This window comes from Lactuca serriola, chromosome 8 (genome assembly GCF_051521515.1).
Source record: "Lactuca serriola cultivar US96UC23 chromosome 8, Lser_US96UC23_V15, whole genome shotgun sequence".
NCBI classification, from domain to species: domain Eukaryota; kingdom Viridiplantae; phylum Streptophyta; class Magnoliopsida; order Asterales; family Asteraceae; genus Lactuca; species Lactuca serriola.
This window is the reverse complement of record NC_136415.1, coordinates 125,391,058-125,413,068: the sequence shown is the minus strand read 5'-3', so window position 1 is coordinate 125,413,068 and position 22,011 is coordinate 125,391,058. Positions and strand designations below refer to the sequence as shown.

Sequence of the window (22,011 nt, the reverse complement as noted above, 5' to 3'; positions counted from 1 at the left end):
TGAAATCAGAGAATCCATATATGAAATCTATAAGAACTTGTGAAATTGAAATTAAAGTATTCGATCTCTTTTGAAGTTGTGAAATCCAAAAGCAATTAGTGAAGATATTGATTGATGAAGAAAATCATAGACGGAAAATCGGGAGCACACCCTGTTTCAAACTATCGACATGAAGATGTAAATCCAATTCTCCGCCTTTTTTTGTTTTCTCGATGGGCTCAATATTTTTTTTCTCCCCATTTCTTCATTAAGGGGGTGTTTTTCATGGCTAAAAGTTCTTTTTGGAAAAGTTACAAAAAGTCTGGATTTCTTTACTTTTCCAAAAAGTTTATTTTCCTGGTATAAAAACTCCAAAAGTAGCTTTTAAAAGTAGTTTTGCTAAACATCTTTTGCTTTTTTTTTTCTTTTCTAAAAAGGACTTTTAGGCTGTGAAAAACTAAGTCAAACACCCCCTAAAAAGAGAAATAAAATGGTGGAAATGGAATTAGATTATTTCTATTTCTCTCCTTTTTTACTACTTACCAAACAATTTCTCTACCCTTAATTCTCTGTACCAAACATGGCCTAAGGTTAAGTTGTTAACTACAATAAATAAAATATTTTCATAATTTACTAATCCATACAACATGCTTTTTATGAATAATAGAAAAATGTTTGTGAAATTTGACGATGTGATTAGACTTAGTTGGGGACCTCAAAACCGTTGAGGATGCTGTTAATAATAAAAAGGCTATAGTTGAGGGACTATTTTGTAAGTTCATCAACCGATAACACAAGAACACGCCGTCTAAATTGGAGTGCTTTGGCCTCGAGGAAGTTGACCTGTGCTGAAAAACTGCTTTCAGTTTCCACTGTGGAAGGATGGCCGGAGTTGACGCATCGGAATCGATTCATCCTTTCATACCTGCAGATCTCATTCTGCAGGATTATGTGCCGATTATACTCTCTCAATCTACAATTCTCAGTGTTTATGGCTGCGCTTCCCTCCTTGTCGTCTCCTTCGTCTGGATCCTCGCAGGTACTCATCTAAATTCTGATAGTTTCACTTTAAATCTCTACTTAATCTGTTACTTATACTGCATTTCTGAATTCACCAACAGTTTTCTGTATTCACACACAATTGTTGCGTATCCTCTGGTCATTCATTTGTACTCTGTCGTTTTTTTCTGTTTATATCTGATAAATCATGCACACATACCGTTTTATTTTAAGTTTAAGATCCAGAAAACTTTTGAAGTCGATAGGTGATCTATTTGGCATCCGGTCAGTAATGTAGATTTTGTTTTGGGAATACAAAACGTGTTAGCAGCTTAAATTTCATGGTGAATCGCATTAATCTGGATCTATGACATACACATTTAATAATATACCAATCGAATCAGAAAGAGTACTCCGACCATTGGATAATCGTTTTAGTTTTAACTACTTCCATTCACAGTGCATTTTTGTTTATTGGCATCCATTACCAGGATCTGCGTTAACCAAAAAAGTTGCATCATCTCAATGAATCATGTCTTCTCTCTCATACACACAGGGTTTTCTTTAACCTAAAAGCTCTGATGCAAGTTTTGTTTGAATGTGATGAACAGGGCGATTTCCTAGAATAACAAAACTTGACAAAGTTCTAATGTGCTGGTGGGTTTTCACTGGGCTCACCCACATGATCCTCGAGGGTTACTTTGTTTTCACTCCAGAATTTTTCAAGCAGACATCTCCCACTTACCTCGCAGAAGTTTGTATGTTCTTGCTACACTTTCTGCATCAAAATTTGTTATAATTAACAAATTAAAATACTTCTTGTTTATTTACATATGATATGACAGGGAAAGAATACAGCAAAGGTGACTCCAGATACGTTGGAAGAGATTCAGCTGTAGTTGCCATTGAAGGAATCACAGCTGTTCTTGAGGGTCCAGCTTGCATTCTAGCTGCGTATGTCTACTTTTTCATCATCATTTTGTTTAATTAATAGCATCTTCGATTCTTGTTAATTTGGTGAATGTTGAACAGGTATGCAATAGCAACAAGAAAGTCATATAGTCATATTCTTCAAATAGCTATTGCTCTTGGACAACTGTATGGGACAGCTGTCTATTTTGTAACTTCATACTTAGAAGGTGATAACTTTGCTGCAAGTCCGTTTTACTACTATTCTTATTACATCTTTGCAAATTCATTTTGGGTTTGGATACCTTCATTGATTGTCATCCGATCATGGAAGAAGATATGTGCTGCTGTAGACAACACACAAGAACACAAAAAGACCAAAAGGCGTTAGTTAAAACTACTTCCTTATTGTTATTGTTATTGTTATAATTTATGATTATTAGCCCTTTATGTTATTTATTTTGGGAGTGTTTGTTTGATCAACAACTTTGAGAAGAAATTAATCTAATTTCATTTAGTCTTGGATTAATCTGGTTGTTTCTTGCTTAATTAATCTGGATGGAATGACTTAACAGGTTAAGCCAAATAACCTGACTTAATATATCAAGACACTAATGTGTTTTCCCTTCTTTTTCCTCTCAACTCCTCTAAGATTAAAATTGATGAATATTGCAAAATTTGTTTTGGGAAATATAAGGGTAAAAAGGTCATTTGGTGTTGAGACTATCCATAGAACAGTTTCATTCTTGACCACAGAAGTTTTAATTTTAATGTTTTTTGACTACCAAGTAAATGACATTAGTAATTATTTTTTAGATTGTCTTCTTTTAACATATTCAAAGTTAAATGACTTTTTCTCAAACTTTGATTATGTCCATGGCTATGTCTAAGGATATTCAAGGTTAACTTGAATATAAATCGAAATAACCGGTTAACTGGTGCCGGTTCAAAAAAAAAATGGTTTTCATATGTATTTCAAAATCAGTGAATTTTAAAATTAATTTTCAAATGAGGATAATCTTTCGATGTAATCTTTAAAAGAGGTAAAATGAGAATTTAAAATTTGGACTTTCAGTAAATGTTGTCAAATAGAACTAGCAAAATATTTTTAAAAAAATGGTTATCAATTAAGCACATATTACAAGTTAGAATAAAAATTGTTACAAGTTAAATAATATTGCATACATATTACAAGTTAAAATAAAAATTATTGTGTTCAAAAAATTATTTATAAAATTTAATCCAACCTCCCATCTACCCAAAAAAAAGCATCATTTTCTTGATGCACATACACATACCTAACGGCCTAACATGCACCAAGCATGATAAATTTCCGCAACAATCGAACAAATTTGTTAAATCACTCCTCTTAAAAGTACCACATTTTCTATTCGAAGTACCAATAACCAATTTTCCTGTTACCATCTATTTTAAAAATATATTGCCGAAATTGATTATCAATCATTATAAATATTAACGAAATTGATTATGCTCCATAAGGCCACGATTTTGCTTATTCAACATTTACTCTTAAATTTCAAACTATTTATAGAATCAAGGGCTATTTACTTATTCAAAATTGATTATGCTCCATAAGTCCATGATTTTGCTTTTGCATTCACATAGGATGAGTTGTGATTTGAGACACTAATAGATATTCACTTTGGGATAAATTTAACAATGAGCGAGTATGCTTTCTTGATAAGCCTCACTTGCACAAGGTGGTTAGCTACCCCTTGTATGATGGTTCACATGTCACCTATCTTTGAAATATGAACATGCATTGAAAATGTATCAAGTAGAGTTGGCTACGTGTATAAGCCCGAATATAACCATTATAAGATATTGGACTTGAGAACAACCTAGGAATTGGGAGTAGTATGCATACATATTGCATTACTTTCTCTATTAAAATTGACATTGAACTGGATTAACTATTGATTATTTGGATCATTTATCTAGCCTTTGAGCTTTTGAATTGTTGATTATGACATAATGAAAGTTTTGAAAATTGAGTTAATGTCTTATTCACCCTGATAACTTTGATGAAGAAGCTATCCACAAGAACGAAAATGATAGAGGAGTTTATGTTACCATTACACAAAATGCATCACTACATATACTGATCATTTTTATTTTCACAACAAAATCCGTGACAAAATTACATATCGACATCTTCACATATGAGATAGATGGTCATCACAAACATATGCCTACACTTGCACATAAATATCATACACTCTACTCCTTTAGCAAACAGCCTATGCCTACTTTCATCCCATATGGCATACAAATCTATTGTTTATATGAGCACTAATAAAAGCATCCAGATTACCATTTAAAACAAAATTTGGATCCGCCAATTGAATACCCGTTTTTACATCTTGAACAAGCTTGTATGGCCTAAACACATACCTTCGTGTTTCTTGATCCCACATGTCCATAACACCATCTTTCTTGATTTCATTTATACTTTTTACTTCTTCGTCTTTCAATATTACTAGGAGTTTCGCCTTTAACCTATTAAGAGCCTTCATCTTGTTGGAAAAATCGTTCCTTTCCCCTACAACATAAAACATTTCCAATATTTCTCATTAAGTCTGGATGTCTAGCATGGGTAAAGTGACTGAATGGTTAATGATGTCTGTCTGGATAAAATGTTGTATGCAGAAAGAAAAGTTTGTTTCTTTTCTAGACCGAGTAAAATGTCAGAATGAGACAAAATAACACCATTTTATCCATACATTTCCAAAAACAAACTTCACAATATTCATCAATTTTAACATGAGAGGAGCTAGGGGGAAAAAAGAACGGTTAGTGTCTTAATACATTAAGCCAGGATTTTTAGCTTAACCCATTAAGTCGTTTTGTCCAGATTAAGTCAAAAAGAAACAATACCTTAACTCTGAAAGAATGAATTGATAAAGAAGGTAAGAAAAACTATTGCTTTTATTCGTGAAAATTAATATTCCATTTAATTTTGAGATTTCAAAATCATAGATTAGCTACCTGATGAATGGACAGTCAAGCCAGTTGGAGAATGTTGAATTTGAACCATACGCCTTTTTCGACCTTCATCATCATCTTCACATAATGATAAATAACTGATCTTCAAATCTTTCTCATCAACAATCAATTCAGGAGTTTCTTCAAGAAACAGAGGTACCACATCAATGGCAGCCGAGCTAACCTGCAAAGTACAAAACGCAAATAAATTAGACAATTAATAAAAAAAAAAAAAAAAATTATATCTTTTGACGAAATATATATAATATATACCACCTCAGATAAGGATTCAGGGTGAGAGGTTATCATTCGATGAGTACCCTTTTCCCCTAAAAAGTAACCATAAGCATACTTGTATTCAAACTCGATAATTGCAGACTTGATACCCCCTCCTTTTGACATGCATTTCTTCTCAATTATCCTTCCCTTTAAACCTTGCTTTTTAGCCCATTTCATATACATTCCAACAAGTTGTTCTGCCCATATCTGTTTCAAAAAATTCAGAAATTCGTTTCATAACTTTTTGTGAAAATGAACACAAATACATCTTTTGCTTGAAATACGATTGATGCACCTCAGATCGGATGCCTTCAGATCCTGCTTCTATTATAATACAAGCTCCCTCAAATTCATATTGCCCTTTAAGAAGTTTGGACATTTCATATTTATCCAAGAACTTGCTCACATCTACAGATGTTGTATACGCTTGTTTAAGAAGTGCATAATTTATAATGTCCATCTCAGCCAACTCTGTTATTAGCTTTGCTTCTTCAACCTAAATAAACCACAATTCACAATATAATCTTATAAAATACAAGATGTGGGATTTCCTGATAAGAGTAAATTACTAGGATACCCTTGGTTTAGAGCATTACCTTGTATGTGAGGTCTTTGAGAGCATCAACCACTTTAGCACTATCAGCTAACTTAATAAGGATATCACTGGTTTTGGCTAAGTCATCCCATAAATCATACTCGCGAATCATTTCTTCTTGTTTGATTTGTCGTGCTTCTTCAAATTCCAATGCAGTTAGACCTAATAATTCAGCACGATTAACTGAATCTTCTATCTTCTTTCTCAATGAGAACATACCTACACAAACCATCCATAAAAATCTGATAGTCAAGGTATAGGATTTGCAGTTTAGCAACCATCTCATAATTCTTTATGAACACATTGAAATTTCCAGACAAATGCTACAGTTAGAATGTTCTTGGTGTTAAATTCGTAAATATAAACATAAATCCAACCTAAAACCTCAAAGGGTACCATTTTTCTTTAGTAGGTTCTTGAGTTAAAGAGTAAAAGATGCGTTTTCGAAAGAAGAAAAATGAGCTGGCGTTCATTTACAATTACTCTCTGCAACAACTGACGAACAGAGCACTACAAAGAAGGGTAAGCTGAAAGATACGAAATAAAGTCAACATAGCAGAGTTTACTTCCCAAATACGAACGCCAAATTTAAACTCCTGAATCATTATTTTGCAATTGCAAAACATAAATGAATTGGCTGCAAATTAGACACTGGTTATCAGAATTATATCAATTTGGTATGTTCTTCCCTAGAAATTCAAAACCAATATCAATTTTCAACTCCGAAAGAGTTAAGACTCAAGTCATCGGAAGTAGAAAAATACAGGGTTGTTAGTTTGGAGGGGAATAAGTAGATAGAAGAAGGCAAACCGAGCTGTTTGTAGGATTTGCTGGTGTGAATATCCATGGGTTGAGAAGAAGAAGAAGACAAGGAAGCAGTAGCTGGAGTTAGCAGACATCGTCGAATGTTTATTCCGGTGGTGTATCTCCTTCGACTCCAACCGCAATAACGGTGGAAATGTGAAGCAGCCGCAGTTCCAGCCGCCATTTTTGGGTACAAAATTGAACTTCTTCCAACATCGAACCCCGAAGGGTTTTGGATAAAGCCGGTAAATATTGTAGGAAAAGGTAAACTCGCGACTCGTGACATGATAAGTTCATAACAGGTAAACAAAATCAAAATTGCAAAAATGCTCCTGTGGTTTGCATTTTCCTTTAGATTAGGTCCAAAAAAAATTGATTTGCAAAAATCATCCTTATTTGTGGATTTCATCATGGATTTGATCGTTAAACTAACATTGTTAAGTGTAAATTTAGTCCGTAAAACTAATATCCAAATATAATAACTTTATAATTACAGTTTTGGTCCATGTGGGAAGTGGTATACATCTTTATGCATGTCCTAGTGGTATACTAATTTTAATTTAATTAAATATATTTTGTATTTCTCTTGTAATACTCATTAACTCTTCTACATGACTTTATGAAATTTTACATTTTTAGTTTACCTCATTTTTCAAACATCTTTTATTAACTAGCAGCTATTTTTTCAATTATTACCTAAGTTTTTCAACTAGAAATTAGTTTTTTCAAATAGTTTGTTAAACATAACCTAAAAAGGCAACATACCGTCACAATTTAGCATTCTACATAAAATATCGAAAAAGTTAAGTTTGTTCCATTCAAATGCTTATATTATACGCAAAATGTGTAAATAATAGTTTGTTATATTACATAGTTAAAATAATAGTTTGTTATATTACATAGTTAAAATATATGTCACATAAGTTGATAAAATAATATAAATGTCTTGCATTTTTGTGGTTGATCCAAATTAAGACTCTATTCTCATCCAATAAGGTTTCACGGTATTGATTGCAACAAATAAGAACGTGAAACAAAAAAGAGTAGAAATTTTTACACAAGTGGGCATGTCAATTCTTACCATAATTCTTCAAAACTCAACTTCAAGTTTAAAGGGATTCAGCAAATTTAGAAGCCTCTAAGTCTTGCTCCTATTTCATGACACAATTCATAAACCAGTCGTTACTAAAAGTAGCAATCCCTTTCTTCACAGCTGACAATGCTTCTTCCATCCCCTCTTCACTTGCAACAAATATCGTTTTCCCTAAATCCTTTGCTTTTTCAAAACTCCTAATCACCTAAATTTTTTTAAATAAAAAATATATATTTAACTCATTCAATTTTTTTCTTTTTAATAAAAAAGAAGTATTCGACTTACATTTCCACCTGTAGACCTCACAATAGCTGACATAGTACTCACAGGAGGCTGCACATGAGTTGCAAGGCATACTTCAAATCCTTTAAGCAAGCCTCCAGGATTTTCTCTTGCTTTAACTATTGTATTCCTTAAGTATATGTTCGATACTTCAACTCATATTCAACATCTTTCACAATGTAATCCATTTCATCTGTAAAATATTTAATAAAAATGACCGTTTTGCAATTCTTTTCTAGACTGAAATTGTTAAAGCCTCTTAACTCATCTACAAATCTTAATAAAACTAAGATCAAATCTGAATTCTTATTTTTATATATAAATACGATTACAATGGGATCCTTTTATAATCAATGTATCCTTATCAGATAAGGAAGCTAGCTATACTAAGATAACGATAATTCTTGTTCAACAAGGAATAATCAAAAGATAATGACATAAATTTAAATCTCAACACTCCCTCTCAAGTTGGACCGTGAAGATCACGAACTCCCAACTTGCTGCATAAGAATCTAAATCGATCTGCTCCCAATGCTTTTGTGAACACGTCTGTCGTTTGAAACTCGGAACGAATAGGACATGGTTTTATTTCTCCATTGTCTACTCGCTCTCTAACAAAATAACAATCCATCTCAACATGCTTGGTCCGTTCATGATAAACTGGATTAACTACGATGTGTCGGGCTGCATCATTGTCACACATCAAAGGAGTAGGACCCTTTTGAGTAGCATCGAAATCTTGCAAGAGCCACCTTAACCAAACAACTTCACAAACAGTATTAGCCATGGACCTATATTCTGCTTCAGCTGAAGACCTAGCAACAACACTTTGTTTCTTTGTGCGCCAAGAGATAGGAGAACCTCCCAAGCTAATGAAATAACTTGTGCAAGATTTTCTGGTGGATGGACAACTTAGCCAACTAGCATCACAATATGCCATCAATTCAAGATTCCCTGATGAAGGCAAAAATAGACCTTGGCCTGGTGTGGTTTTAAGATAACGAAGTACCCGATATGCAGCATCCATGTGTGTTTTTCGAGGTTTAGCAAGAAACTGACTTAATTGGTTTACAGAAAAAGTTATCCCAGGATGTGTAACTGTGAGGTAAAGCAATCTTCCTACTAACCGTCTATACCTGGAAGCATCAACCTCTGAGCTGTCATCGTCTTTATGAAGTTTCAAATTTTGTTCCATAGGAAAAGAACTAGGGTGACTCCCTTCAATTCTAGAGTCCTTCAAAATATCCAAAGTGTACTTGCGTTGACTAATAACAAAACCTTCAGCCGATCTGGCCACCCCAATGCCAAGAAAATATTTTAACAGTCCTAAATCTTTAATGCTAAATTGTGTTTGTAAGTATGCTTTCACCTCATTGAGTCTTTTATCATCATTCCCCATCAAAAGAATGTCATCAACGTAAATAAGTGCAACAAGATGTATTAAGCCTTTCTTGAAGATGAACATGGAATGGTCAGCCTTAGATTACCTAAAACCATTGCTCACAAGTGCCTTCGTGAATTTTTTATACCAATTTCTAGAAGCTTGACGCAACCCATAAATGGATTTTTGTAGTTTGCAGACCCGATCTCCACTCGTTTTGTTAAAACCTTGAGGACTTGTCATGTAGACCTCCTCATCTAAGTCACCATGTAAGAATGCATTGTTTACATCCATTTGGTGAACAAACCATTTCTTTTTAGAGGCGACTGCTAAGGCACATCGAATTGTTACCAATTTTGCAACTGGTGCAAATGTCTCATGGAAATCTATTCCTTCAATCTGCGTATATCCTTTAGCCACTAGTCGTGATTTATAGCGCTCAACTTGACCATCTGGTTTAAATTTAATCTTGTATACCCATTTCGAGTCAATAGGTTTCTTTCCTGGTGGCAGCGAGGTAAGAACCCAAGTTCCATTTTCTTCAAGGGCCTGGAATTCTTTACACATAGCTTTACGCCAATTTGGATCTGTAACAGCTTGCGAAAAACTTTTAGGCTCATCATGAGACGTGATGGCCGCAAGATAAGCTTGATGAGGTTTAGAAAATTTATTATAAGAGATAAAATTAGAGATCGAATGTACCATGGAGGAAGTAGAGGAATCTGAAGTGGGAACGGTAGTGGAGTCCGATGTAGGAACGTTGGAGTGATCATCAAGAGATGGTGGCAGGTCTGTGACGAATTCGTTTAGATGTTTCGGTTTGCTTTTGGTCATGGTACTTCTCCAGTTTTCTTGTTGAAGTGTTCGCTCAACCAGTTCTGGAGCTCTGTCACGAGACGAAGAGTTTGTCTCTTCATGATTTGTAACGACATCCTGATCACAATTTTGGTTGTTATTATCATGATCAGATCCATTATTTGAGTCAGACGATTCATCAATGGAGTCAATTTGAACTTCAGGTTCAACTTGCTTCTCGAAAGTTTGTAAACTTTTATCCAAATAATCGACTTCCATTTGCATTCTATTCATATTTTTTGGAAAGCTTGTGTTATCCACATTCTTGTTAATCTTGTAATCATTTCTAAACGGAAAAATATGTTCAATGAAAGTGGCATTGCGACTGATGTAGGTCCTTTCTTCCTTTATGTCAAAGAATTTGTATCCCTTTTGACCCATTGGATAGCCCAAAAAAACACAAGGTTTGCCCCTCTCACCAAATTTGTCTCGTTTCCCAACACTGTCATGCATATAAGCGAGACAACCAAATACTTTGAGGTGGTCATATGAAGGAATTTTTCCAAGAAGCATTTCATATGGAGTCTTGCTTTTAAGAACTTTTGTGGGCAGCCTATTAATAATGTATGTTGCAGTCAAGACACAATCTCCCCAAAATTCAATCGGTAGAGATGCTTGAAATCGCAGCGCACGACCCATTTCCAAGAGGTGTCCATGTTTTCGTTCTACTACGCTGTTTTGTTCCGGTGTATAGGGACAAGATGTTTCCAAAAGTATGCCACGTTCTTTATAGAATTCAAGCATAACTCTTGAGTTGAATTCCAAACCATTGTCAGTTCGTATCCTTTTCACTTTCTTATCAAATTGTGTAGTTATCATATTACAGAAGGATTTCAAAAAATAGCTTGCCTTAGATTTTTCTTTCATCAAATAAACCCAAACTCCTCTACTGTAATCATCTACTATAGACAAGAAATAATGTTCTCCATTCAAAGTAGCATTTCGATATGGACCCCAAATGTCAACATGTATTAACTCAAAAATCTCATAAGTCTTGGAAAAACTAATAGGAAACGGAAGTTTGGTTTGTTTTTCTCTAAGACAAGAATCACAAAACTGGTTACAATTACCTACATCTACTTGTTGTAACTTTCGTAAAACTCCCTCTGACGCATGACCTAATCTTTTGTGCTACACCATCTCTTTGCTAAAAATTGCTACCGCCACCTTGCTTTCCTTGAATGAGTCCAAGTAATACAGTCCTCCACATTCCTTATTCGTCCCAATCAGGTTCCTCGAACATAAGTCCTGAATGTAACATGTTTTTGGTAAGAAAGTTAGTGAGCAGTTCAAATCATTTGCAAGCTTACTCACAGATAACAAGTTACAATTAAAATTTGGAATATTCAACACATTTTTCAGATCAAACCCATTTGGCAAGTGAATGTTTCCAACATGTTTAACTGGTATAGATGCACCATTAGGAATGATGACCGAAGAATTATGTCTATTGGTTTTGACAACTTTTAACCAATCTTTATGAGGGGTAATATGGTCACTGGCTCCTGAATCAATAATCCAAGAAGTTTGGTTTTCATTCTTACCAGTCATGTAGGCTTTGGAATTGATCTTATCACTCATGTTAGCTTTAGGATGATCATCAACTGTCTTGGCAACCTTTAGCATTTTCATAAGGTTAGCGTACTCTTCCTTTGTGATTGTTTGGTGACCAGAATCTTCTGTAACAGCAGCAACCTTAGCTTGCGTCCCTTTTTTTCTGTTTGGTTTTTCAAGTTTGTGGTTTTTGTGTTCCACCATTTTGGATAGCCAATAATCTCAAAGCAACCATCTATCACGTGTCCTGATTTTTGGCAATGTGTGCACCATCTGTCTTCACTCTTAACAGTTTTGTTGTGATTATCTTGTTTAGCTTTCAACTGTGGACCAGTTTTACCATATTGATGAGGATTGTATTGTCCTGCTGCTTGAAATGTCGATGATTCTGAATTAGTATTACGTGCATTGCCGATTTGTCGTTGTTGTTCATCTTGGCTGACAAGGTGATATGCAATATTTAAAGTAGGAAGTGGGCTGCTACTGAGGATTTGAGTTCTTACTGCATTGAATTCTTCACTCAATCCCATAAGGAAGTCGTATAAACGTTCCTTATCTCGGAGTTTGGCGATTTCCTTATTAATTTCACACTTGCACCCGGTACATGAACAAGATGGGATTTTGGTTGATAGATTGAATTTCGTCCCATACACCTCTTAATTTCGTGTAATAGGAGGATACACTCAAGCTGTTTTGTTGTATGCTAGTGGCTGCACATCGAAGTTCATATGCTCGTGGAGCATTTTCTTTTCCAAATCTCTCCTTCAGATCTAACCAGATGTTACGAGCTGTTGCAGCGTATTTTACACTGCTCTTTATTTCTTTCTCCATGGAGCTCACCAGCCATCCTCTCACCATCGCGTTGCATCTTCTCCAGTTGGTTAAGTCTGCAGAATCTTCCTGTGGCATGAGTAGAGTTACATCAACGAAACCTATCTTGTTCTTGGCAAAAAGAGCATTAGTCATCTCGTTTTCTCAATCACCATAATTCCCATCCCGTAAGAGGTTTTCTCCTACAAAATTTTGTCTCGGGTGATCAGAATTTATGAGGAAGTAAGGCGAAGATATGTCAAGGACCGACTTGTCTCCTCCTGTGGAGGACTCCGGCTTGTCTCCAACTGCCATTTTTATCGAGCACTAGGATTGTATTCCCAGGTATTGCTCTGATACAATAATAAAACTATGATCAAATCTGAATTCTTATTTTTATATAAAAATACGATTACAGTGGGATCCTTTTATAATCAAGGTATCCTTATCAGATAAGGAAGCTAGCTATACTAAGATAACGATAATTCTTGTTCAACAAGGAATAATCAAAAGATAATGACATAAATTTAAATCTCAACAAATCTGCCTTCTCTGAAGCTTTCTTTTAGCTAAGCAGGTGATATCACCCAAGCTCTGGATACATGATTACACTTCCAAATTAAAACTTGAAGTAATAAATAATAATTTTGGAAAAAAATTATCTTGAAACTTAAAATTAAATAAAACTCATCCTGAGCAAAAAGCTGTATAAAAATTTAAAGTTTTTCTGACTTTTCCAGTGATTATATGTGTGCTTACTCTTCCATCAGATGTAACAGAGCCACCAAGATCCTCAATTATTTGCTATTTTTATAAAAATTAAAGAAAGAATCGAAGAGAAAATTTAAGAGATTAAACTAAAATACTTTACCTTTGTAAGATTTGATTTTTTAGCATCGTCTGCAATGCTCATCAGCATGATTTTATAAGAATTATGATTGTTGGTTGCTTTGTAATTTCTCGACACACAACCGCTTTCTGATTGACATACAATCATATGACCTCCTTTGACTTTTTTTGACTTTAGTAAGGTATGAGAGGATTCCCAAGTCCTTTTCTTTGCACCAGATGAAGAACATAAACAAAGTCTAACATGGGAGTACGCCCCGCATACTCGGTCAACCACCCCGATGTTGGTCAACTACGAGGCTTTGTGTACGCCATGCATAACTCCGGAGTACGCCCCGCGTACTTGGGTCAACCTTGTTGAGTTGACTCGGTTGACTCTGTGGGTTTAACCAGGATTTGGTACCTACATATTCGGTTCAGGATTTGGTACCTTCAAATATGACATTTTCAGTTCTTAGTAGTTTCAGTCCAACACCAAGTTCACCCTTATTTGAATGGATTTCAATCGAGTAAACCGAATTAAATCCTATGTGGTGCAATGTAACACCCAATATAACAAAATTTGTTTACTTATTTCCATGTGATGTTGACGTGTCGTCGTTATGAATATTTATTTAACTATTGTATTGTTTAAATTTTAAATTTGTTATTTTGTTTATATTTTAGTTGTTTTTTACTTTGTTTTAAAATATAATTATTTCAATATGATTTATTTAATTTGTTTATAATATATATATATATATATATATATATATATATATATATATATATATATATATATATATATATATATGCTTTTTACTTTGTTGACGAGCACTAATAAACAGTTATTTTAGTTTTTGATTTCGTTGATTATAGACTTCAATAAATACTAATTTGAATTTGATGAAAATGGGTTTGGGATCGATGTCACGAAAGATGTTTATGAAGAAAAAAAATACAAATGTTGGAATTTATACACGCGGTCAGGCTAGTTTGTAGTTTTAGAAGATGTATCGGGTATTATCCAATAACTTTATAATATATGGACTTGTTGAAATAAATATATTTTTAAAAGGGGTTTGTTAAATTTTGTGGTGTATAATAAAAAAAGAAAACTTTGTAGAATTTCAAGATTGTTTGGTAGTTGCTGGTTGGAGATTTAATCGAGTTATTAAGTCAAATATAACCATAAATCTAAACGAACGAAGATGAAATAAAAATAATTCTAAATATGATATGAAACGGTATATCCAACGGTATCAAACTGTATATCCAACCTTTTATTAGATCCAATAAAAATTATATCAAATAATGTTTATAACATCTTATTTGAATATAGGAAACTGATACAAAAACATTAAAAATATGGATACCCAATACCATTATTGGTTTTCCGGTTTTGGATATGGGCTATAAAGTGTTTCCGCTTCCCAGCCCAGTTTGCGAACGAGCCTTACCCTAGATCAACGGTCTAAAATCAAACGCAACTAATCTAGCGTCGTATTATATGTAGAATGTGCAGTATCGTTTATGGTATAGGGAAGAAACTACTCTAGGCATGTTTGGGTTAACTTTTTTAGCATAAAAGTGCTTTATAAGAAAAGTGTTTATTAGCTTATGGTTTTTGGGAAAAGCTGATTTTAAAAATTGTTTGGATAAGAAAAGCAGCTTTTCAAGAGTAAATTGGTTAAAAAGCTAGGATATTCCAGTTTTCTGAAAGTTTTACTTTTTCCTATCCAAAAAGTTGTTTTAAAAAGTGTTTTTCAAATACACAAACACTTAGTTTATTAGCTTTTTGAAAAACTAAAAAGTTAATAAACTATCTTAAAAAGTTATTCCAAATGCCCAGTGTAATTCCGAGTTGTATTCTATCTCCAATATCGTTAACTGTTGATATGTTCGAAACAACATGGTGAGTTTCTCGTTTCAAAATTCTATCATATAATCTGATGCTGATGCTAAGGCTATAGGGGGTGGCCCCTCTCGCCAAAAAGTCGTCAACTAATATTAAGCCACTCCCTCTAGCCAAAAAGTCGCCAACTAATATTAAGCCACTCCATTAATACTCGCTAGTTAATTCGCTAAGGAGTAACTCTTTCAAATAAGAGTTCATTGGTTCAAATTTCAGTACAAGACATAGGTGGTGTTTAGGATTAGATTAGGAGTAGATTTTCGTTTTTTTTTTTTAAAAAAAAAAAATCGGTAAGTATGGATCGTCATGGACTCAACGAGAAGTGAAAGAAATATTATTAGGCTGTTATTGGTTGTTTACTTTTTAACTACACAACTATTGGTTGTTTGTTTTTTTTTCTTTTTTAAAATAAAACCTATTTAAAATCAAACACTACCTCTCCTTATATTCATGCTAAGCCTATGTAAAAAAAAATCCGAGGTGGCAATATATGTGCTTATGTGTGATAATGGATTTATCGAACATTTTATGGTCTGTCAAACGATTTCGATCTGCTTAATCCCCCAACTGAGTTAAAGAAGAAGATGCATAAGTTGAAACGTCTGGTCCAGTCACCAAACTCTTTCTTTCATGGTATCTAGGCTTCTTTTATTTATTTTTCTATACAAAACCCTAATTTGTATCTAATAACTTATAATTTTGCAATTACAGGACGTGAAGTGCCAGGGTTGTTTCAACATGTGAGTTTTGATCTTATTTTTGTTGTGATTTCTTTCAATTCGTGTTTACCCCTTTTTGATCTCTTTTGAACAAAATAATGTTTTCTTCACGTCCCTATGTCACTATGTGTCTTACCGATGAAAATGAAGCCGCACCATAGCCTAAGGGATTTCTCTCTCGAAAAATAGGGTTTAGTGCTCAAGATTCGTATATAAGGTGCTATTTTAAAATTCTTAATCGTGAGCTGCAATGGTGTTTAATTTCATACGTAGAAGTTTTTTACTCCATGCGAGGCCTCATATCAACCACGAACTGTGCTGCTATGGCTCCTTATCCTCTTCCTCGTCCAAGTCGTCCCCATTTACAACCAAAACATCAGCTTCCTTGAATCAACACTCATTTACAGTAACTTACCTCATCAATTCATGTGGGATTTCTCCCGATTCTGCAATTCTAGTCTCCAAACATCTAGATCTATCAAAATCCCTAAACACGGCAGACTCTGTTCTGGCCTTTCTCAACAACTATGGGTTCACCAAATCACAAGTTTCAAAGGTGATTTATACGCGCCCCAAACTCCTATTATCCGATCCTGAAACGACCCTTTTACCTAGTTTCCAGACTTTGAATTCATTAGGTCTTTCAAATACCGATATTGCTGCAGTTGTAGCCGCTAGACCGAAAGGTATTTTGGCTAAAAAGCTGCAAGATACAGCCATTCCATGTTTTAACTACTTAAAAAGCGTTTTGGGGTCCGATGATAAAGTTATCAGTTGCATTAAGCGCTTCCCCCTTGCTTTAACTTACGATTTAAAAGTCTATGCTGCTGAAAACATTCAACTTCTACTTGATACAGGGGTTCCTAAACTTAGAATAGCATCAATGTTAGCGCAACAACCTAGAACTTTCTTTACATCTGCTGATAGATTTAAAAAGGTTGTTGGGGATGTGAAGGAAATGGGGTTTGACCCTTCAAAATCAAGATTTCTTTGGGCTATTCATGCTATTAGGGCAATGAGCAAATCGACATGGGATAAGAAGATGGAGCTTTATAAGAAATGGGGTTGGTCTGAAGATGAGATTTTTGTGGCTTTTGAGAAATATCCAGGGTGTATGATGGCTTCACCTGATAAAATTTCAAGAATCTTGGATTTTCTTGTTAACACGATGGGGTGGGAAAGAAGCTACATTGTTCAATGGCCGATAGTTATCTGTTTTAGCTCAGAGAAGAGGATTATTCCTAGGTGTTTGGTTTATCAGTATTTAGCAGAGAAAGGATTGATTGAGGAGAAAGATGGTTTTTGCTTCAACAAGTGGTTGATGTATTCAGAAAGCAAGTTTCTTAAATGGCTTGTGAAGAAGTATGAAGAGGAAGCCCCAGAACTGTTGAAATTGTATCAGAAGCATTTGGATGAGGCAAATTGACTAAATCATTCATCAAAACAGAAATGTAGTTTGACTTTTTAGATTGAAATTAGAAATTTTGTTAACTGTTTCGTACAGGTTTTATAATCCAAATGAAGTTGGGGGTATCCATGGTTTTCTTGATTGTGATCGATGTGCTTTTTCTTTTTGCAAATTGATATGATTATACTTTTTTTTTGGAAAGGGAACTTCCTAAAATTGATGAATATAACACCAATGTCTACATCATCATTTTATGTCATATTTGATTTCATGCCATCTAGTTTTGTAAAAATCAACAATGTGAGCAAGGTTGCCAAATTTGTACCAAATAATTTCAACATTTATAAATAATTTATAGCTGATATGTTTGGTAGCCAACATATTTAGATGGTAACACTATACTAGTTGATTAATCAAGACATTGTAAGATTTGTATAAAACTGTAACTTTGTTAAATTAAATGTATTAAAAATCATGTTGAGTAAATTATGAAAACATTTTATATTTAATTATTTATCGTAGTTAACAACTTAACCTTATTGATTTTGCATGATACATTAATGGTATAGATATTAGATTTGAAAACTAAAAACGTTAGTAACCAAAAAGTCAAAACTTACAAAAGTGCAAAAAGATCAATCTTGAACTTATCCCAAAATCGACCCATATAGGTATTGATTGCATTAAACAAGAACATGCAATAAATTTTTACAAGTGGGCATATATCAATTCTTACAATAATTCTTCAAAACTTAACTTAAAGTTTAAAGAGATTCAGCAAATTTAGGAGCCTCTAAGTCTAGCTCCTGTTTCATGACACAATTCATAAACCACTCATTACTAAAAGTAGCAATCCCTTTCTTCACAGCTGACAATGCTTCTTCCATCCCCTCTTCACTTGCAACAAATATCGTTTTCCCTGAATCCTTTGCTTTTTCAACACTCCCAATCACCTAAATATATATATTTTTTTTAAATAAAAAAATATATATTTAATTCATACAACTTTTTTTTAAAAGAAAAAAAAAAAAAAAAAAAAAGTATTATCGACTTACATTTCCACCTGCAGACCTCACAATAGCCGACATAGTACTCACAGGAGGCTGCACATGAGCTGCAAGACATACTTCAAATCCTTTAAGTAAGCCTCCAGGATTTGCTCTTGCTTTAACTACTGTATTCTTTAACTCTGTTCGATACTTCAACTCATATTCAACATCTTTCACAATGTAATCCCTTTCATCTGTAAATTTAAAAAAAAAAATATGACCATTTTGCCCTTCTTTTCTAGACTGAAATTGTTAACTCACCTACGAATCTGCCTTGTCTGAAGCTTTCTTTTAGCCATGCAGGTGATATCACCCAAGCTCTGTATACATGAAACTTGAAGTAACAAATAATAATTTTGGAAAAAAAATTCTAATATTCTATCTTGAAACTTAAAATTAAGTAAAACTCACCCTGAGCAAAGAGCTGTACAAAAATTTAAAGTTTTTCTGACTTTTCCAGTGATTACATGTGTGCTTACTCTTCCATCAGATGTAACAGAGCCACCGAGATCCTCAATTATCTGTGCTAATTTTATAAACATTAAATAAACAAACAAAGAGAAAAATCAAGGGATTAAACTAAAATACTTTACCTTTGTAAGATTTGATTTTTTAGCATCGTCCGCAATGTTCATCAGCATGATTTTATAGGAATTATTATTTCTTGAAACACAACCGCGTTCTGATTGACACACAATCATATGACCTCCTTTGACTTTTTTTGACTTCAGTGAGGTATGAGAGGATTCCCAAGTCCTCTTCTTTGCACCAGATGAAGAACATGAACAAAGTCTAGCATCATCAAAATCACTACTAATTTTTATACCTTCCACATTGTTTTCTGTATTCATGCATTCCAGACTATCCATACAGACAAGATCTTGGCAACCTGTTATCAGATTTTCAACTCCAGGTCCAGGATGTTGACTTTGACCCATGGAAACAGTTGTTGACTTTTCATGAGACTTTAAAAGAGAAGAAACTTGTAAAGAGACTGCAGAAGATTCATTGTGAAGATGAGCAATCATGAGGGTTGAACCACCTGGAAAGCATAAAGCTTTCCTGATATCTGCTTTAATTGCCAACTTTCTAGCTTTACCCTTGGCATCTACTTCACCAACTGAGATAAATCCCTGTCAATTTCATAATTAGATGCATCTAACTAACAAAACTACACAAACAAACGCATGATTTATCAAAACAACTACAATAGAAAGAACTAATATGTTACCTGTTTGAGCCAAAATCCTTCAGATTCCTCATCTGCCCAGCAAAATATAGAATGAACACCAACACTCTGTAGTCTTTTCCTCATTTCCAGATATATGAGGTGCCCAATGCCCTGTAAGGTTCAAGATTAAGTTATTTGTGTAATTAATCAAGAAAGAAACTTTGGACTAATTATGTATCAAAGGAAGACCTTATGTTGGTAAATTGAACTGACAGCAGCAAGTGGAACCTCAGCATATTGGGTATCAGCAGGGATTATTTGAAAAGTAATTGCAGCAACAACCTGTACAGGGGTATAAAAGTAAATTGACTGCAAGCAACAAACATAGTATCTGTTCATTCAATCTAATTAATATAAACGTTACCTCTCCAGAACCTTCCATAGAATTAGATTTCAAAACCAGCGTACAATACTTGCTGCATTAATAAGATTATGAAACTGATATAGCAATTAGCAAGTAACTTTAGAAAGAAAGATTATGGAAGCAAGTAAGAGTACCCATTGGATACACATCTGTCAAGGAACATAGATTTCTTTCCAGTATTTGCAGCATAATTCATTGATGGTAGTTCTTTCGTGTATAAGCTTAATATTTCCTACAAAACATGATTGATGATACATGAGCACTTAAAGATGGATAATATAATGACTATTATGTATATGTGAATGTGTATATATATAGAGAGTGAGAAAGATGAGTTACTTGGAGTAGAGACTTTGATTGAACATCAGAATCCTTAGGGTTAACAAGCACGAAGTTATAATCTCCTGATTAGAAGTAGTAAAATTGAAATGAGTAAATAATTATCACTTAACAATGTTCAAGAAGTAATTCTCAAGCCCATAGTCGTTAATATAGAAAACATTCCCACCTTCCTAAAGTTGCAACATTCCCATTTTGGGGTGTCCATATTAAATTATTAATCAAAACATTTCCCTTATTTGGAAAATTTGTAAAGCTAAGAACATACTTTTTGTTCGTTTTATGATTACATGTTACTAGTATTTGATAGGACTAATGGAATTCCACTCATTTTTTGCTATTGAATTGAATTTTATATATTTGATCAATAGTAAAGTGTATTTCAACAAACGAATCAGTTAACGGAATGTGAGTATATTACCATTTTCTCCCAAACTAGACAATCGGATATCATTATGTTCTTTTTCATGTGCATCCTCCACAACTGCCACAGACAATAGATTTGGTGAGAAAGAAAAAAGAGAAGAAAATCAGCCATGGCAATCACAGCAAGGTCAGAAAAAACGACTGTTTTCTCTAGAAAGCCCAAAGCCCCAAATCCCAATTTAATGAAACTGCGTTGTTGTTCACTGCTAAGCAATCAAGAAAAAACGGAAAAATATACTCAAATTAGTTTAGAGTAACAAAAGAAACAGTGGATTTTTCTGGAAAATAGCACATCAAGTAGAAGCCCTTTCGTTATTTCCCGCAAACTATAATGCCGTCAAGTGGATCAATTACTTTAGAAACGTCATGGTTAAGAGAGCTAATAAGTTCTTTTTGTTAAGATCAAACGATTTAGAATTAACAGTGACATAGAGAAAAAATCATTTCTTGTAGTTCATCATATGAATACCAGAGATCACGATTTTGGAGTTTCTGGAAAGGGATATTTGAAGGTTGTTTTGGTTGGACTCAGCTTTGAAGTTCTTTGCTTCAACAACCACCTGACAGTTCCCTGACATAAGCAAATTCATGTAAATGTAAAGCCGATTCTAGGGTTCTTGCGTAAATGGAGAAAGTCAAATTATTTACCTATCATGATTGGTGAAGAAGACGATGAGGGCTTCTTTCGAGCCATTGCAATTTGGATTTGGGGTGAAATGTCAATTGGATTTGGGTTGGACGAGGCGCTAAAAGCATATATAAGAGCGGGAAAAGAAATGAGATAGGGGGGTGTTTCGGATTCCTTTTAAACCGTCCTTTTATATTTCTCCAAAAGTAGTTTTTTAAAAATGTTTTTGGGTTAACTCTTCAAATGTTAAAAATTATTTTAAAAAAATGTTTGTCTTTAACTTTTAGTTGTAAAATAATTAAAAATTAGATGCTTATATATTTTCAATGATTTACTACTTTACACTATTTTATACATAACAATTTTTTACACGCAATTTATAATTTTTTTATTTTTTATTAGACTATGATAATATTTAAATTACGTTCATACAAAAAGCAAAATACAAATTGTAAATAATTCATAAAGAATATCATAAATTAAGTTCATACAAAAGCAAAATACAAATTGTAAATAATTCATAAAGAAGATCACAGATAGTGTCATATTACATTCATC

At 33.7% G+C, this 22,011-nt stretch overlaps 5 protein-coding genes across 6 annotated transcripts; 2 read left to right on the top strand and 3 right to left on the bottom strand.

The window, feature by feature from the left end:
- The first annotated feature begins 778 nt into the window (after positions 1 to 778).
- On the top strand, positions 779 to 2,416 carry HYD1 (C-8,7 sterol isomerase). The gene is made up of 4 exons (XM_079017751.1): positions 779 to 1,018; positions 1,590 to 1,736; positions 1,824 to 1,932; positions 2,011 to 2,416. Exons 1-4 carry the CDS (start codon positions 862 to 864, stop codon positions 2,276 to 2,278), a joined length of 681 nt encoding a protein of 226 aa, XP_078873877.1. The 5' UTR covers positions 779 to 861; the 3' UTR covers positions 2,279 to 2,416.
- A 1,567-nt stretch (positions 2,417 to 3,983) lies between these two features.
- On the bottom strand, positions 3,984 to 6,834 carry PRFB3 (peptide chain release factor). Of its 2 annotated transcripts, none has more exons than XM_079016426.1 (6): positions 6,578 to 6,834; positions 5,769 to 5,986; positions 5,468 to 5,668; positions 5,167 to 5,379; positions 4,897 to 5,077; positions 3,984 to 4,450 (listed from the first exon to the last, which is right to left on the bottom strand). In XM_079016426.1, exons 1-6 carry the CDS (start codon positions 6,753 to 6,755, stop codon positions 4,161 to 4,163), a joined length of 1,281 nt encoding a protein of 426 aa, XP_078872552.1. In that variant the 5' UTR covers positions 6,756 to 6,834; the 3' UTR covers positions 3,984 to 4,160. The 2 variants fall into 2 exon arrangements, with proteins under 2 accessions (XP_078872552.1, XP_078872553.1); XM_079016427.1 differs by having other exon boundaries at positions 5,170 to 5,379.
- A 4,976-nt stretch (positions 6,835 to 11,810) lies between these two features.
- LOC145067377 (uncharacterized) lies at positions 11,811 to 12,702 on the bottom strand. Its single transcript, XM_079014530.1, has 2 exons — positions 12,418 to 12,702; positions 11,811 to 12,311 (listed from the first exon to the last, which is right to left on the bottom strand). The coding sequence occupies exons 1-2, from the start codon at positions 12,700 to 12,702 to the stop codon at positions 11,811 to 11,813; spliced, it is 786 nt and encodes a 261-aa protein (XP_078870656.1).
- Positions 12,703 to 16,035: 3,333 nt separating this feature from the next.
- LOC145070448 (transcription termination factor MTERF8, chloroplastic-like) lies at positions 16,036 to 17,541 on the top strand. Its single transcript, XM_079017390.1, has one exon. It carries the CDS (start codon positions 16,259 to 16,261, stop codon positions 17,432 to 17,434), a length of 1,176 nt encoding a protein of 391 aa, XP_078873516.1. The 5' UTR covers positions 16,036 to 16,258; the 3' UTR covers positions 17,435 to 17,541.
- A 496-nt stretch (positions 17,542 to 18,037) lies between these two features.
- LOC145071212 (N-acetyltransferase) lies at positions 18,038 to 21,598 on the bottom strand. Its single transcript, XM_079018133.1, has 13 exons — positions 21,474 to 21,598; positions 21,295 to 21,396; positions 20,821 to 20,883; positions 20,400 to 20,464; positions 20,195 to 20,292; positions 20,061 to 20,112; positions 19,886 to 19,978; positions 19,697 to 19,807; positions 19,059 to 19,598; positions 18,877 to 18,986; positions 18,727 to 18,785; positions 18,472 to 18,659; positions 18,038 to 18,369 (listed from the first exon to the last, which is right to left on the bottom strand). The coding sequence occupies exons 1-13, from the start codon at positions 21,517 to 21,519 to the stop codon at positions 18,181 to 18,183; spliced, it is 1,716 nt and encodes a 571-aa protein (XP_078874259.1). The 5' UTR covers positions 21,520 to 21,598; the 3' UTR covers positions 18,038 to 18,180.
- Between the last annotated feature and the right edge of the window lie 413 nt (positions 21,599 to 22,011).

Excerpts from the sequence above, each read along its gene's own strand:
- HYD1 (XM_079017751.1), top strand. The coding sequence starts at position 862 with ATGGCCGGAGTTGACGCATCGGAATCGATTCATCCTTTCATACCTGCA. Across the intron at positions 1,737-1,823 it reads CACTTACCTCGCAGAAGTTT|GGAAAGAATACAGCAAAGGT; the intron begins GTATGTTCTTGC and ends ATGATATGACAG. Across the intron at positions 1,933-2,010 it reads CCAGCTTGCATTCTAGCTGC|GTATGCAATAGCAACAAGAA; the intron begins GTATGTCTACTT and ends AATGTTGAACAG.
- PRFB3 (XM_079016426.1), bottom strand. The coding sequence starts at position 6,755 with ATGGCGGCTGGAACTGCGGCTGCTTCACATTTCCACCGTTATTGCGGT. Across the intron at positions 5,669-5,768 it reads TCAAAGACCTCACATACAAG|GTTGAAGAAGCAAAGCTAAT; the intron begins GTAATGCTCTAA and ends TGGTTTATTTAG. Across the intron at positions 5,380-5,467 it reads CTGAAGGCATCCGATCTGAG|ATATGGGCAGAACAACTTGT; the intron begins GTGCATCAATCG and ends TTTTTGAAACAG.
- LOC145067377 (XM_079014530.1), bottom strand. The coding sequence starts at position 12,702 with ATGACTAATGCTCTTTTTGCCAAGAACAAGATAGGTTTCGTTGATGTA. Across the intron at positions 12,312-12,417 it reads TACAACAAAACAGCTTGAGT|GAAATCGCCAAACTCCGAGA; the intron begins GTATCCTCCTAT and ends GAAATTAATAAG.
- LOC145070448 (XM_079017390.1), top strand. The coding sequence starts at position 16,259 with ATGGTGTTTAATTTCATACGTAGAAGTTTTTTACTCCATGCGAGGCCT.
- LOC145071212 (XM_079018133.1), bottom strand. The coding sequence starts at position 21,519 with ATGGCTCGAAAGAAGCCCTCATCGTCTTCTTCACCAATCATGATAG. Across the intron at positions 20,884-21,294 it reads CTCCAAAATCGTGATCTCTG|TTGTGGAGGATGCACATGAA; the intron begins GTATTCATATGA and ends TGTCTGTGGCAG. Across the intron at positions 20,465-20,820 it reads GTCTAGTTTGGGAGAAAATG|GAGATTATAACTTCGTGCTT; the intron begins GTAATATACTCA and ends ACTTCTAATCAG.